General features: G+C 39.1%; 1 protein-coding gene across 7 annotated transcripts in view; it reads left to right on the top strand.

The window, feature by feature from the left end:
• The first annotated feature begins 3,132 nt into the window (after positions 1–3,132).
• LOC140726422 (la-related protein 1B-like) overlaps positions 3,133–17,586 on the top strand; it is a 68,721-nt gene continuing 54,267 nt past the window's right edge. For 3 of the 7 annotated variants that reach the window (XM_073042796.1, XM_073042795.1, XM_073042790.1), the window contains exons 1-2: positions 3,133–3,576; positions 4,425–4,916. In XM_073042796.1, coding sequence (XP_072898897.1) covers positions 4,523–4,916 — 394 coding nt within the window. In that variant the 5' untranslated portion in view covers positions 3,133–3,576; positions 4,425–4,522. The remainder of the gene's footprint in view (positions 3,577–4,424; positions 4,917–17,586) is intronic. The other 4 variants (XM_073042792.1, XM_073042791.1, XM_073042793.1 and 1 more) reach the window with 4 other exon arrangements.

Raw genomic sequence — 17,586 nt, 5'->3', positions numbered from 1 at the left:
ACTATAAAATCAACCAATTAAGGCTTCCATAAATATGTAAAATTGAAAAGATATATTAAAGTTAATGTGGTTTCCTTTGAGTTATTTTGTGGAATATGGAGAAATTAAACAAAAAACAATTGTGATTGGCTGCATGGAAGACAAAGTCCTCCCAGACATAGCAGAGAACAATAGCCTAAAATTGAATAAGAAGGTGGGAAAAAATAATGGAACTGAAAGCCCATAAACTCCTAGTTCCTATTGATTCACAACCTGGATCTTGAAAACGATAGTTGTGGAGATGTTCAACTTCGCAAATTCCATAGATTTCAGAAGAAGTCCTGCAAATTATAAGGTATTAAAAGCTCACCATTTAAGAACAGAGGGAGAGAGAAACCATGTGATTACACTCCCTTACATCAATAGTAGGGAAATTATTAAAATTTATTTAGAAAATGGTAACAGGGCATTTAGGAAATGATGGTAGAATTGGACAAAATTAATTTGGATTTATGAAAGGAAATTGTGTTTGAAAAATCTATTGTAATTTGAAGTTTTTACTAGAAAAATAAGAGGATCACTAGGTCTTTAAGATTTTCATAAGGCTTTTGATAAGATGCAATGCAGGAGGTAATCAGAATTAAAGCACATGAAAATGAATGAGATGACCAAATGCAATATATCTAATGCTGTTTTTAAGCCAAGTTGTGGGGACCAGAATCAGGTTTATTATCATGGGCATGTGATGTGAAATTTGTTAACTTAGCAGCAGCAGTTCAATGCAATACACAATCTAGTAGAGAGAGGCAATGAAGGAAGTGTACATGGGTGAAATAGATTGACCATATTGAGACATCTTAACAGGACATGTGCAAGCAAAGGAATGGATCAAATGGGTAAGCTAAGGTTAATATTTATTTACCTCTCTTAGATGGCATCAAAGACAGTTATTACTTGGAGAACTTTGATTTCCATATAAGTACAGAAATTCCCATCTTTCCCACCACTGTCACCCACCCCCACAGCTTTAAACTACCCAGGAAAAGCAAAAGAGATCACTAGATGCATATTTCTTTCCTCTTTCAACATTTCATCATTCAGATCCACTCCCTCCTCACCAACCAATCCCTGTCTTCAAGCACTTTCTCATGCAACAGTGGGAAAAGCAACACCTGTACTTTTACTTCTATCCCTCCATTCAGGGACACTGCAAATAAAGCAAGTATTCATTCCCACTTTTAATACAGTGTACTGGGGTGTACATTCAATGTTCCCAATGTGGTATTATTGCTTAGCAGATCAGATGCATTCAGACTCCCTTCACTATCAGTCAACAAGCTTCTAAATCTCTGTTTAGAAGGCCTCTATACCTCCCTTTGCAAATGAATCATTGATTTCTTCATCAGGAAACCACAGTCAGCATGAATTGGTGATAACATCTCCTCACAAAATCAATAAAGGTGTACCTCAAGGATGTGTGGTTAACTCACTGCTCTGCTCTCCATGCATAACTGTATGGCTAAGTACAGTGTAAACACCATTTATAACTGCTTACATGACACTACTGTTGGTAAAATTTCAGGTGGCAATGAAGGAGGTGTACATGGGTGAAATAGGTTTGGCTGGTTGAGTGTCCCAATAACAACCTTGCACTTAACATCAGCAGGACCAAGGAATCGATTGTGGACTTTGGGAGGGCAAACTTATGAGAACATGTACCAGTCTTCATTGAAGTGTCAGTGGGAAGAGTGGGCGGCTTTAGTTCCTGAGTGTCAACATATTTAAGGCTTTGTCAAGGCCCAAACACATTGATGCAAACATGAAGAAGGCAAGCCAGTGACTCTACTTTGTTAGGTGTTTGAAGTGATTTAATATGTCATCAAACACTCTGGATGTATCACAGACTGGTATAGAGGCTCCAATGCATAGGATCACAAGGGGCAAAAACAGCCAGCACCATCTTGGGCACAACATTTCCCACCATCAAGGACTTCTTCAGGAGATGGTGCCTCAGGAAGGTGGCATCCCATAATACAGACTAAGAAAATTAATCAACCTCTAACCACCATATTTACTCATTTGGTATCACCCTATCAAAGGTATTCTACCCATTCCCTTGTGACCCCTCCCCAAATAAAAATCAGCCTTTTCTCTCTTTCCTAGTTATGACAGGGTATCAGATTTGAAACATGAACTCTGAATTTCATTCCATGGACACTGCCTGATTAGCCTTTTAGATATTAGTATTTTTTCTGTTTTTAATACTTTGTTTTTCTCACTGTCCCAATTCTGATGAAGAGGCAATAGTCTGAAGCATGATCTTTCTTCTCTCTCCAGTTAGGTTTCTTTCATTTTTTCCCGTTTTTATTTCAGATTTCCAGCCTCTACTTGATGTTTTTTATTTCCTGTTCTGTCTTATATTCTCAGGATAAGAATTGCTAGAAAATATTACTCTCTTTAGCCAGTATTTTCCAGCTTGTTTACTTTGTTTTGCTTCTGACTTTATGTATCCCTTGGATGCATCACCACCTTACTATATACTGTACAAGAAATATTCCTAAGCATAGTCATAATGTGTTTTATTCTCTACACATGAACAGAGGTGGTACTGATTTTATAGTGGAAACAAATATTACTTCAGAATTTTGTTCGCTTAGATCAGCTTTCTCCATTTCCAATGGAAATAAAGAATGAGAACACGCCCACTCAAGGTGTATGGCGATAGCTTGCAGGGAAAAAAAAGTTGAATTTCAGATTATATATTTTTTAAATGAAATAAAAACAGAAAATGCTGGAAGAATCCAAGGGGCCAGGCGGCATCTGTGGTAAGAAGGGAATCTTTTCCATCCATAGACGCTGTTCGACCCGCTGAGTTCTTCCAACAGATTGTCGTTCCAGGTTCAAAAACTGCTCTGCTTAGCATTTCATTATTCCCTGTTTTTGTTTCCGATTTCTGTCCTCTGGTTTTTTAAAAGAATGAATGCGTGTGTTGTTTTAGATCTCCAAGCAGAGGGGACATTAGCACACTCACGCTCCAGCAGGGACACGTACTGTACTTCCGACGGTATTTTTCGAAGCGTACAGCGCCGGAGGGAGGAGCCGGCGCGCATGCGCCAGCCCGTCGCCGCAAGGACGGCGTGAAGGCTCTGGTGCACATGCGCAGTGCCATTACCCACCACCCTCACCCACACAAAAAAGCTGTCGGATTAACATGGTGGGTGCAAACTATGTCTTAACTTAAGGCAAATGGAAGCAGGCGGTGGGCCAGAGATCCGGCGAGTACTGCGAGTGAGTGGACACGGGAAGGAGGACGGCACGGAGTAGTCCCTTGGAGACCGATCCCGGGCGGTCCTGGAGGGAGGGGTTTGAGGCCGTGATTCAGAACAACGAGGCGAGTGAGTGGAGGTTGGCGAGGAACCACGTTTGTTGCCCGGGTTCGAAGGGAAGAGTGACTCGTCCTCTAGTCCTCCATATTGCTGCCTCTGGCCCGTGTTCTCCTGCACATTCCGTTTAATTTCTTCTGCTCAGTCTTCCTCGCGAGTTGGATTCCCCCCCGCAAAAAAGAGACATGTTTTTCACCCCCTAGAAGCAATCCCGGTGAGACGTTTGACCTTGTGTTTTTCTTAATTTAACCACCTTTTTCTTCTTGTCGTTCCCCCCCCCCCACCTTTGGAGGTTTCTGTCGCTTCTATTTCGGACCCCGCTGAAGGGAGGGCAAGACGAAGGGGGGGGGGGGAGATTACTCTGCCTATTGATGGGCCGATGCATGGCATTGAGCTGACCCGCTTCTGCTGCCTTTCCTTCCCCCACCCCCACGGAACCCTGGCCTGTGCTTCCTCTCCACACCGTTTATACGCCTTTAAATTAAACAAAAAATAATTCTACCGGGGCTCAAGATGGAGAGGGAAAAAACACAATAAACAAGGCCAGTTTCCACAGTAACAGCTGTGTGTCGTAACAATGGCACGGAGCGGCGGGCGGCGGAGCGCTGCCGGGGCCGGCGAGCGGGCGAACGGCGGCGGCGGCCGCGGCCACGGCCACGTCAGTGCTGCTCGCACGTGGTGGCCGAGAGCTGGCGGTCCGGCTCCGAGCGCCCTTCCCTCGCCGGCCGCCCCTTACAGCATCTGCAGAAGGTGCCGCTCAACTAATTACATTTATTAGTTCTGCACCCTTCTCCCCCTCTTACCTAACCCTGGGCCAGCTGTTGCCACACCGGCCACTTATATTTTTGATTATTTTAGATTCTGTCTCTGCTACCCAAAACCCCCCATTTAAAAGAAAAATATCTTTTTTTTTAAATGACTAAGTTTACCTGCAACGGAGTGAGTCTGGGTTGGGAGGCGCTTACTGCTTTTTAACTCTAGTGACCATGTGATTTTTAAGAAATGAAGCAGCCCCTCTTCCTTTAATTTAATTGTTCGTTTTTCTTTTTTTAATTCCAACAGTAAATCGCGAGTAATTTTAAAGACAAGTTATTTGCGGGGGCTATAGAGGAGAGGGGAACAGCGGTGAACCCGACATCGGTTCATCCGTTCGGTGCACGATGGCCACCGACGTTGAGACACCAATGCTTCAGTCCACCGATCACGACCCGCAGCCGGTTGGCAGCAGTAGCGGCGTCAGCTCTCGGGTGGAACCGGCGGACCGCCACCGCTCCGTATCGTCTGCATCAGGAGGAGACGAGGACGCCGGTAACGGCCTGCCGGCGAGGTTGGAACCGCAGACCACAGGGCGAGATCGCTCTGGAGAGCGAAGCGGCCCTTTGGAGATAGCGACCGACGCCGAGAAAGAGAACAAGGAGAACGACCACAACCAGAGGGAGCCGGCAGATAAATCGCTGAAGTTCACCGAAGCGCCCCCTCCCAAAATCAACCCTTGGACGAAGAAGAAAAACATGGTCACTGCTAACAGCGTGAACGTCAGCAGTCAGGAGACAGGTTTGTGCACGAAGTCGATTTTAAACCTGGTAGTTGGTTACTTTGAAGCTGTGAGGTGACAGTGAAGAGGTGATTGGCTTTATTGCTTGATTATTGCTGGCTACGAATATATTTGCTGTTATTAGTACTTGGACAAACTAAGTTTTTAAAAAACAAGTACTACTTTTGCCGAGCACTGAAAGTCGAGTCATCTTTTGGTTTGCTGACTTGCAGCAGCTAATTGGATTAGTTTAGAGGCCACGTGTCTGTTTAAAAGTTCAGTTTTTAATCTCTACAAATGCAGGTGTTTGTATTGTTTGAAAGAGCTGTCTGTATATTCAAGACCTTTAGCATGAAATCTGGCCTCAATTGTGTCATTTCTGACAAAAATAGTCTTCTGCTTACTGCAGTATTGCGAGTGCTATTAGCTATTTGCTACCTAGGAGGATTATTGGTCGGCCAGCTGCAGGTCTTTCCACGGGAATTAAAGCAAATTTATTTTGGTTCGACCGGAGTTGTGTATATGATCAGGATATTTTTTCATCCCTTGGTTTGATTACTTCTGTAATAGTTTACAATCGAATATAAAGTGTTTAATTTTAATTACACGGGTGGTATTAGCGATTGCTACCAACCGGGGCACAGATTATTTAACTTTACCCATAATTCTAATGGAAGAAAACGTGTTTTCTATGAACGTACGACATTATAGATTTTGTAATAGCATATGTGAACTGTGAAATTTTAAGTAAATGTGAATTTTGAGTTCGATTTCTCTCGTCTGTCTCTCTTATTGCCATGCTATTTTAGTTTTCATGAGGAATAGTTGTAAACGGGCGAATATGCTGATGACAGCGCATTCATGATCACGGCGCAGTTTAAATGCTACCCTTCCCCCATTTCTAATCAAATTAGCACGTGTAGTACTGCTGCGGGCAAGCAGCATTTCAAGTGAAGAAATGGGTGGGTGGATGGTGCTGGAATTTAAATTTTGAAGTTACCTTTGACTGTTTTTAGAAATGCACTGTAGCTTTACTTGGTCGTAAGACAAATTTGCATCAGTCATTGTTACAGATCGAAAACATAGGTGCATTTCACTTTGTGAATCTTGCAAGAATCATGCGATGAAATTAGTGAATGTGCTTAGTCATGTAACTGAATTAAATTTCCTTTGAGATGGTCGATTCTGTGGAATTGCTGGATTACAATTTTGCCATGTACTTCGCTAGTGGCACAGTAAAATAAATTAAACTTTCTTTGAGGTAATAAGACCACATTTTTAGGCGCATTAATAAATAAACCTTTCCTGCCAATATTTTGCTTTTGTGACCACCTCCCTTGCTAGCATACTATTTTGGACTCTGGTAAAATGTCCAAAAGTTTTTATTTATGTGTAAATCTTCAAATAATCAACCAACATTTGTTGTGAAGTGCACTGCAAACAAGCTTGGACTTCAATGTGAAACATAATTTTGTAGTCTAATTAACTTGCCTGTTAGCACATTTAGACCATGTATCTTCTCAGGTGTAAAGCACAAATCCTATTTCATTCAGGGTCTGTACTCTGCAGCCAACTTGCAGGGACTATTGGTGACAAGATTTCATGTGAATCATTTGTTTACTGATTCATATTTATGCCATTTTATGATATGTATATCGAAATTTAATGTCTTGTCAATGCCAGCTGAGTAAAATTTATTCATCTGCAAGCGCTTGGTCCAGATCCATGCAGATTATGGAATCAAATGCTCATCCATGTACAGTGGATTCTAGTTAATTGGGACAAGTACATTTTGGTCCAATTAAGTGGCTGTCCAATTAGCTGAAGTTTCATGGAAATAGTTAAGGTATTAAAAAAAAGACGGTACTGTTTAAGTAACAAATGATGTATTTTAATGACTATTGAACAAACTAGAACACTATCAATACTGCTCCAATATTATAAAACTATTAGTTCCTAGTGGTATCAATGGAGGAACCACTGCTGCCGCCTTTTGATTGTTGTAAATGAACAAATGCAGTGCATGCACCTAGTGTAGGTAATGGACTGCCTTCATGCAATACTATCAACGATTGCTTCCAACAAATCTTCATTTTCGTTGTAATATTCAAGATGATTGTAGTTCCTAGCTTGAAGTAGTGAAATCCTTTCATTTTCACTCATGGTCGTTTCTGTCATCTCCAAACCTAATTGCTTGAAACCGCAGTGAGCAAAGCAGTTCTGAAATTCTTGTTACTTATTTCTCACCAACTATCAGTGACGAAATCACTGCTCTTTGAGTGCAAGCACATGCATCTGATGCTATTTTAAAAACTTCTCTCTAATCATGGTTGTAGTGCCCAGCGGCCACACAAGTGCACATGTCTGATGCCAGTTATAAACTGTTCTGCAACATTCTCCTGCCCCAATTAAGTGGCATAGTGTCCCAAATAAATGGCTACCCTGATTTCTGCTTCTTCTGTCCTTTCAGGAAATATCTTCCCTGGTGAATAAAAATGCAGCTGCTTTTCCCCTCTTACCTATCTCTCCCTGTTGAGCCTCTGCTAAGGTGGTCACTTCTGTTCATCCAATCTAGTCATGTAATAAGCTTGTACACCTTAACTAAACTCTACTATTTTAATAAGGAGCCTTAACTGGTAAGTGTGTTGTCTTGACAACCCTTCACTTGGCAACATCCTTGTAAATTTCGAGTGTATAATCTCTGCTACCAGGTTCTTCCTGTAATGTAATCAAGCTAATGTTTTGTACTGTTAGCATTTTCTTCTATTCTGCATCTTGTCCAAAAGAAGCAAATGTATCCATAATCACATTATCTGCTTGTCCTCAATACCTCTGTTGACATGTTTTAAGATTGTCATTGTTACTTTTTATTAATAATCTACCATTTGTTGCCTTGTTTACTCTTCTTAAGTAGTATATTATCTTTCTTTTCTTAGGACTGAATTGAATTTGCTACTTTTCTATTCACCATTGCAGTCCATTGTTATTTCCCTGCACCTTTAATTACATTACATCCTTTAGATTGCCTGAAAACCTTTGGCCTTGTCCTTTTATTCCTACAACATTTAATATCATGGATGGGATATATATATATATATATATATGTGTGTGTGTGTATAGGATTTGATGGAATATATATATATATATATATATATATATACTGTGTAAATTTCAATATGTATTCAAATAAATTGTTGTGTTCTTTCATAATTAAATGGCCTGTATACATACACCCTTGGAGGTTGACGGAGGTTGACTAGGGGGATATGGAGTTGCAGGGGGCGGTGGTGGTGGTGCTACCTCCCTGACATGAGTTTTTGCAGGTCTTTATTCAACTGAGTTTACAGCCACAAGCTTTTTGTTTGCATCATTCTATTCCATATGAGCTATTTTACATGCAAGAGCAAGGAGATTTTGGAGGTCCCAACCTTATAATGGGAATTTATAACTCTCACTTTATCTTTGTGTCTCTTTTTATATGGTAATGACTTGAATTCCAAGTGACTTTTCCAGTGGAAATTTACAGTGTTGAAAGGATTAGGTAAAGAGTCTTGTGGATCATGCATTCCATATTTATTTAATTCTGTCCTTTGGAACCAGCCTCATTTGTATATCAGTGCTGATGGAGCGGAGAGTTGCCCATGTTTCTAGTTGCTGAGCAGTCACTGTTGGATCTATTTGAAGTGAGTATTTGGTGAAGAGGCCAAACCTGTTACTTATGTAGACAAGTATACTTCATATCATCCACTGCCTTGACTGGCAACTTGCCGAGTCACCAGATCCTGTCTGGCACCAGCAGAACTATATCCTGGAAGATAGTTAATGTGCTTACAGGGGCAAAAGTTAGTTGAAAAAGAGAGGTTTTCTTTTGCTGAGTTCTTGAAATTAAAATTGAAAGAATCATTGGGACCAAAGAGGGTTTAGTTTATTATGCAATTGGATGAGATTGATTGGACTGGAGATTAAATTTCTCCACCACATTTTAAAAATTTATTTTTCTTCCCCCCTCTTTAGGTCTCCCTGCACCACCCCACTGCCGAGAGGGCGGGCAGGCGACCTGCTCCCAGGCCTCTGCCAAAGCTGCTCTAACCAGTTGCTAGGAGGTGTGCAAGAGCATCCCAGGGTGAGTTGCCCTCAGCTTTTATTCCCCACCCTCCCACCCTTCCCTCAACTGTTGGGAATTGGCTAACCTTTTCCACGCCTCTTCACTTCTTTATTTCCACCCCCCCCCCACTAAACCCTGCCCTTTCCCATGTTCACACTCACCTTTGAGATTAAGAGCTCGACCTGTAGTCATTTGTAGGCGTGAACATGTAGTATACCAATGGGCTGATAATTCCAAATGTAGATTTGAAATAACAAAAGGGTAGTTTGGGAAGAGGTTGTTTCAGGTGTCTCTAATGAGATTGTTGCTAACATGTTTCATATTTGGAACAAAAATAAGCACAACAAAGGCTAACTATTTATTTAAAAAAACATAGGGAGTGGATCCACAAATCCCAGGCATCCCTCCATTTTATCTAGGGTTGTTTTCTATGTTTCACAGACATTGCATAGCAGGTGATAACCTAGCAATCGTAAAACCATCTCCCTTTTTGTTTAAGATCTTTTGAGGACCATGATTATCTACTTTTCTGTGCTGTAGCTGTCGCACACTGGTAGTGTGGTGTGGAATTTAACATGTGGATGAGGTGTCAAATAGGCAGCTTGTATTATTCTCAGTGAGGTTTAACTCAAAGATTACTGGACCTGCACTTTTCAAGCGAATTGTCTTAGCAGCTTGGCTTTTTTTCCTGGTACTTGTAATTTACTAGATGGTTGGAAAACTAGGCAGAGCAAAAGAAGATCTTAATAATAGAAGATGAAAAATTCATTTCTACATTCTAAAACTTCTTGTTCACTTTGTGCGACCAGTCTCATAAAACCATTTTGTATTGTGTTTCTAGGAAAATGCACTGCTCATCTTGTTTAGAGCCCAGTAAATCTGCAATATACAAATATGCATTTTGCTGGGTGTATTTGTATTTTTGTGGTGCAGAAGCTAGAATGAGACACCTGTTGATTTTTTTCTTCTTCCTCATGAACTATTTGTTAAGAAAAGTATTCAGAAATCCACAGAATTTGTTGTACATGTTCTTTATGCTTAAAAGTTTTGATTTAATGAATTATGCCACTAAAATGGTATTGTGTTTCTAAAGATTTAATGATACTTTTCTGAATTTACTGAATAGTGTTAACTGTAAATGATAAACTTAATGAGTGATATTCATAGTTTAAGATGTAACTTTTTGAGATAAAGTTATTGTTGGAACTGCAGCAGTTTTGCTGATGCTGTTACGAATTGTGCACCAAATGATGGTTTTTGGGGTGGATCCCTCCTCCTGACTGTCTACCTCCCCCTGCAATGCACACTAATGCACACATCTTCTCTAAAATTTCTAGGCTGAGCTGGTAAGGCAAGCAGAAAGTTATCAAATAATCTTTTGTCAAACATTTTACATAATGGTTGCAATGGCATCTAAAGCAGTTTTCTGGTTATCCAAAAGCTGTACCTTGTTTGATCTGAGGTGCCATATTGCTCATCTGAAGTCTTACTGTAAGATAATTAAGTCATAAATATCGAGAAAATTTTCCCTTGATCAGAGGGATAGGTTTAAGGCGGGAGATTGGAGATTAGAGGAACATCTTCACACACACAGATTGAAACCTAGAATTTGCTAAGAGCAGTTTCTGGATGCAGGCACTCATGCGTTCTGATAAGTACTAGAAATGCCATAGCATAGAATGTAATTCGTGCTGGAAATAGGCATTACTGTAGATACCCACTTTATGACTGACCCAACTATATAAGGCTGTTTTTGTGCTGGATGATTCTCTCTCATAAACCACTCATTTAAACATACCTTTTCTGTATCCCATCTTGGATTTCATTCTGCATCCTTATTTTCTGCAACCTTGCTCTCCTCATGTACTTTGGTATGCATTTCTTAATGTCATCTTCAAATCACAACCATACATATTGTAAAATTGTGATTTTTTTCGAGTTTGTTACTTCAGTTTGTTCTACTTTCAAAAGTACTAGGCTGAATGTAAAGTTTCCAAGGTATAGTGTTCATTGTATATTGCATTTAGCATGCTTTTAAATGTGCATCACCTATTTCTATAGGCTTTACTGAATTTATGCGGCATCAGGATGGAATATGGCGAAATTTCAGACAAATGGAATGATGTAAAGCAAAGCCCAGGAAAAATAGCTTCTTATATAGTGTTGGGGGGGAGTGGAGTGAATGTGTCTTCTTGCCTGGAATATGTGCTCCTAAAAGTGGAGCAATTGGTGCAGTTTTTATTCCTTAAAAGCTGTGATCCTTGTTTCTTCTACATTTTGCAGTGTGGTCAGATTTAAGCTTTGTGTCTAGTCATTCTCAATGATGGGCCTGAGGCCTAGATATTTGAGGGAATGTTGCTCTGTAAGCGTACACTTTTGATTGCGTCAAGTCAATCTGAGCAGCTATTAAACTGGAATGCATTTGAGTGAGAGAGTTTATTGTCATCCTATATCACTTTTATATGAATTACTTATCTTGTATTTGTATGTTGTATGACTTGTTGTATGACTTAACTATGTGATTTATTACTCATTATTATATTGTATTTTGTAAATATGACAGTGTACATTTTTTTAAAAATCAGGTAGAATCAATAAGTACCACTTGGGGGTATTTGCATCTTTCAGTGGAATCATGTTAATTAACTACAAATATTCTCATTGGCATGGTAAATTAAAAGTAATGAGACGTTTTATGCAGCCACTGTTTAAATCAGTCTATTTATTTGTGATTCCAACATCATTGTTTGCTTTATGCCACTTAAAATCTTCAAATTGTTATAAAATGCTTCTATAACTGAAATGTCCTATGCATTTTTGGAAAGATTCTAGCCTTCTCTTTTGTATATTGTATCATAATGAGTGAGAACCAAGAGTTTTGTTAAATTATTTTTAGAAGTCTGCAATATAGAATCAGCAATAAAACCTTACTTTAAAAAATGTAGTAGAAAGTCTAGGAAATTGAAACATGGTTGTGCTTTTCCTATTCATAATCTATCTTTCATTGCATCTATTATAAAATAGTTAAAACAGCAAACCTTGGATTAAAAAAGAAACTGGACAGGATAACTCAGTGGCTAGTACACTGATTTGTATTAAAGTGTTTGAATTTGAGAAATTTTTGAAAAATAAACAGACATTCTGCTAAATAATTTGAGAAAAAATGAAAGTTGTATTTGTGATATTCTTTTAAAATATCAAAATATTTTCTGTTCTGGTTTTATTTAATGAAAGCATGTGAAGACGAAATTTCCAAACATTTGGCACAAAATTTGAAAGTCAAGTAAGAAAATAAACATAGTATTTTCAGTTTTGCCATTTCACTTCTGGGAATTGTTGGCGTAAAATTAAAAAGACTTTGCATTCTGAAAATGAAATGATTTCCATTAGTTATAAATGTAGGCTTTACTTGTAGAAAGGAATCTGCTTTGAGAATCATTATGCTATTGCAGAATTTTGATACTATTTACATTAAAAATGTTTAAGTACCGATCATTTTATATAACAAATTAAGCATTAATTCAAGAAACATGCAAAACAACATTGTTGGTGACTTTGCGTGCAAGGTTTTAAATGTGTTTAAACATGTGAACATCAAAGTATACTTTCACGTTGCAGACGTAAATGCCTCCTTAGGTTGTTGCCCCAATTTGTGTTACAATGTCACATTGTTGGATTCTTCATCAATACAAAAATCGCTGTATGTGTGTTTGAAGCCCAAGGTTTTACAATGATATTTTTCTTCTGCATTCAGAACTTTCTGCTAATGTAAGTTCTGACAATTCTTCAGGAGGCAAATGACTTGGGCAAATTTGTAGTTTATGTTCAACAATGCTGTATCTCTGCAGTGAGAACAGTACAGGTTTCCTCCACTATCTGAAGGTAGAGCGTTCCTGTGAAACTGTTCATAAGCCGAAATGTCATAAAACGAAGAAGCAATTACTATTAATTTATATGGGAAAAATTTTTGAGCAACCTACCAAATCATACCAAATAACACATAAAACCTAAAATAACACTAACATATAGTAAAAGCAGGAATGATATGATAAATATACAGCCTATATAGAGTAGAAATATTGTATGTACGGTGTAGTTTCACTTATCAAAATCGGGAAGACAGCAAGCCAAAATCGATTTGGAGGGAAAAAATCGGCACGTACACACATGCGCACACAACTGCCCGCGCAAGGCTTCACGGTCATGGTAGTCTTACTTGGAGTAAACACACGTATAAAGCGGGTGTCTTTTTTTTTCGTAAAAGCGAAAATCCTCTTTGGTTAGTGAAAACAGGTACTGATGTATGCCTTTCGTAACAGCGAGCTGTCGTAAAGTGAATGTTCGAAAAACGGGGGGACACCTGTATTAATGTGAAGTAGTTCATCATTTGCAGGAACATTTTGTGCTATTGGTCCTAAGTAATGGCGATGGCCCCTGTCTAGTCTGTATTTGCAGTGGCTTTTGCTTTTTTGGGATCTTGTCTGCAAAGCCAGCATTTAATGTCTTAATGGCCCAAAAGATTATGGAAAAGCTAGTGGACAAGTGTGTACCTGTAAAAGCATTCCTCATCTTCCCAACCAGAAGCCATGGATGAACAAGGCTGTTTAAGGCTGGCAACCTAGAGTTGTATGAGCAATCCAGGTAAAAATTCCAGAAGACAATTTTGGTAATTCTGGAATAAAATGGAATCACAGATGGGTGTCCAACAACATGGGAAGTCTTGCACAGTAGAAGTTCTACGAGGTGAGATTGGGAAGCACAAGTGGTTATGACCCATCACTGTTGAATGTGCTCAGTGCCTCATGCACCTTTTGATAAGGAGAACCATAGTGTCTCATATGAGCCTCACATTTCTGGATGACCCTGTAATTTTAGTTTCTGCGGTTGATGGCTGGGTGTCCTTCAAAGGGTCCAGCTGGTGTATCTGGCGAAGTGAGAGTGAGCAGCTTCAAGTTCCTGGGTGTCAAGATCTCTGAGAATCTAACTTGGTCCCAGCATATCGATATAGTTATAGAGAAGGCAAGACTGCTGCTATACTTTATTAGGAGTTTGAAGAGATTTGGCATGTCAACAAATAAACTCCAAAACTTCTGTAGTTGTACCTTGGAGAGCATTCTGACAGGCTGCATCGCTGTCAGGTATGGAGGGGCTACTGCACAGGACCGAAAGAAGCTGTAGGAGGTTGTAAATCTAGTCAGCTCCATCTTGGGCCTCAAGGTACCCAGGACATCTTTAGGGAGTGGTGTCTCAGAAAGGCAGTGTCCATTATTAAGGATCTCCAGCACCCAGGGCATCCCCTTTTCATCAGGTAGGAGATACAAGCTTTTAGGCGCACACTCAGCGATTCAGGAACAGCTTCTTCCCCTGTGCCATTCGATTCCTAAATGGACGTTGAATCTTTGGACACTACCTCACTTTTTAAAAAAAAATATACAGTATTACTATTTTTGCACGTTTTAAAAGATCTATTCATATATGTAATTTATTTACTTATTATTTTTAAATTGTATGAATTATTTTTTTTCTCTGCTAGATTATGTATTGCATTGACCTGCTGCTAAATTAACAAACTTCACGTCACATGCCGTTGATAATAAACCTGATTCTGATCTGTGTGGACTAATTGGTTGGAGTGCTTACAGACACATTCGATCTCTTGCTTCTGAGAACAGTGGTTCCTACTTGTTTCAAAAAGGCATCTATTGTACCAGTGCCCAGAAAAAAAGCATGGTCACCTTCCTCAGTGACACTTGCATCAATCAGGTTTGTCATAGTGCAAATTTACTTCTAGTCTCAGATCACCTGGATCCACTCCAGTTTGCCTACCATACAACAGATCAATGGAATATGTGCTTTCTGGGGTTCTTCAATTTGTTTGGGACCTGCTGGGCAAGAGAAACTTGTATGTCAGACTGCTGTTCGTTCTTGCATCCAATTCCCCTTTCAAGACCCAGGCATCTGCATTTCCCTCTGCAACTGAATACTCAGCTTCCTTGTAGGCAGACCTACTGGGGATTGGTAATAACATCTTGGGTGCATCTCAATGCTACTTGCACCCCCCCCCCCCCCATTCTACTCCCTAAACGCATGAATGTTTGGCTAAGTATGGCTCCAGTACCATCTTCAAATTAGCCGATATAACTATATTGTTGGACGAATTACAGGTGACAAAGAGACAGCTTACAGAAGTATTATGGGTCACCTGGTTGAGTGCAAAAACATCCTCTCAATAACAGTAAAACTAAAGACCTGATTGTTGACTTCAAGAAGTTGGGCGGGGGGGGGGGTGAACATGTGCAGGTCTACATCAGGGTATATATATTGTAATTTACAGTTTTAAAATTGTGTTTTGCAGTGTACTGCTGCCGCATAAAACAAATCTCATGACCTGTGCAGGTAATATTAAACCTGATGCTGATCTGGCGCGGTAATTTGAATGAACGGGAATGTGAGAATTTGCAGACGGCATTGAACTCAGTCCAATACATCATGGGCATATCTCTTCCCAACATTGATAGTATATACAAGAGACAACCTTTTCAATAAAAGATTCTCCCCCATTGGGTCATGCTGTATTTTTGCAGCCACCATTGGGCAGGTGGTAGAGAAACTTGAAGTCACACACCACCAGGTTTAAGAAGGTTTTCTGCTCTGGATTTGGACAGTGCTGATCCCTTAGATGTGGATGATGACACTGGGTAATGTGAATGTCAAGGGTAGGTGATTGGGCTCCCTCTTGTTTAGGGATGGTCGTTGCTCAGCACTATTGTGGCACAAACATACAAGTTCTGGAGCGTATGAAAACTTTGGAAATGCCAGGTTGAAGAAAATAAAACTCCATTCTGTTTACTTTAAAATTGTAACATAGTTAACTACTTGGGAAGTTCCATCATTTAAAACCAGATATCAGGTGAGGGAAACTTTCATTGCTGAAAAGCTTTGGAAGCATTTTTTTGTGTGAAACTTGCTAAAAGGAAAAAGGCAATTTTGATAAAACGAAAGTGATATTTGGGAAAGGAATTGACAAGTCAATTAAAAGTGAGGTTGAAGAGAGCTATTGCCTAGAGCATGCATACCAGTTGAAACACAGTGTGCGTGCAGATAATCTCTTGGTACCTGTTGACGTAACTTTTCCATGTAGCTACCTCTCTCAATCAGGTAATCAGATGTTATGAATTTACTTCCAGCATTCAGTGTAAATCATAAGTTTGTAATTCCATTAGATATCAGCACCCAGAGGTGTAGATAAATCTAAGTAACCGTTTGAAGTTTATTGTATATGTAAGTGTTACTTCCCTATGATACTGTGCATTCATTCATCATTGATATGTTGTTAGGTTACAAGCTGCCTTTGTCTGTTTGTGGCATCACACCTCTTAAAATATTAAGCTATCTTCCAGTTAATATGGCATGCGTTTACATAATGCCTTGCATGTCGTATTGCAGTTAAATATCTTAGAAAATACAGGAATGTTTCTTTGGTCCTTATAGGAACTAAGAGTGATTTTTTTTCCAGTATGGAGAGTTAGATCACATGATGTATGACTATCACAGAATGCCAGTCAAGTCGAGCTTTTAAATCAGCATTACAAGTTATACTTTATTACTTGTAAATAATCCACATTAACTATTGCAGGTTTGATTAGTTATTGGATGAAAATAGTTTTGAAAGAGAGTAAGAAACGTTTGAATGTCTTTCACTGTGGTTAGTAACTAAGAAACCAAGCAGCAGGTTTGCGTTCTGTAAGAAAGCATCAAAATGAAAAGCTTGAAGCGGGGTGAAAGCAGGATAAATTTAAAAGCCAAAGGCATTCAGTGTGATACCTCCAAAAGGCTCTTGTACAGGTCTGATTTACAGGAAAATTGGATTATTTAAGATGGTTGTGATTGTAGCTGTAACTAGAAGGTGCCATGAGAATTATTGTTCATATAAACTTCGCAGTTTCTTTGAAGTTGGGGCAAAATGGCTTGGTTCTATAATATATATGCATCTTACAATGTTTTATATTGAAAGATATGTATTTTAAATTGTAATCTTTCTACAGTTTAAAAAGGAAAATTGTGTTCCATTTTAGATCATGCACAGTTACTTGGTCGTTTAATGACTACACTTCGTTTTATACAAAATCAGGACAGTTACTTTGAAGTCATTTGAAAGTATTGGGTTGTAATTTGTTATTTACCAAACAAACTTCGTTAAATTATAACTGTTATTTGCTTTCAATCTCTATAGTTGTGTATTCCATTCTTCAATAGAGAATAGAATGTTTATTATCTACATGTCATGATGGAATGTTTAGGTGGTGACTTCGGTATTGGAACATTGGTTAGCCAATTATACTGTGTTGTTTTTCAAACGACTGCCTTATTTAACTTCTAGCTGCATGTGTTCAAAGGTAGTTGTGAAAGCAACCTGGCAATTTGTGGCAACAAATTTATTTGAATAGGGCAGAGAGAATATGTTATACATTAATAAATGAGCAAATAAAGGAAAATGATGTAAACCTCCAGAATTTATGGGAAAATTTTTCTAATTTAGCAGGTGAGCCTCCTCAAAACCTCTATCATTTAAAGTGATATTTTAT

The sequence above is a fragment of the Hemitrygon akajei genome, chromosome 4, assembly GCF_048418815.1.
Source record: "Hemitrygon akajei chromosome 4, sHemAka1.3, whole genome shotgun sequence".
Classification (NCBI taxonomy): Eukaryota; Metazoa; Chordata; class Chondrichthyes; order Myliobatiformes; family Dasyatidae; genus Hemitrygon; species Hemitrygon akajei.
This window is presented reverse-complemented; position numbering and strand designations above follow the sequence as displayed.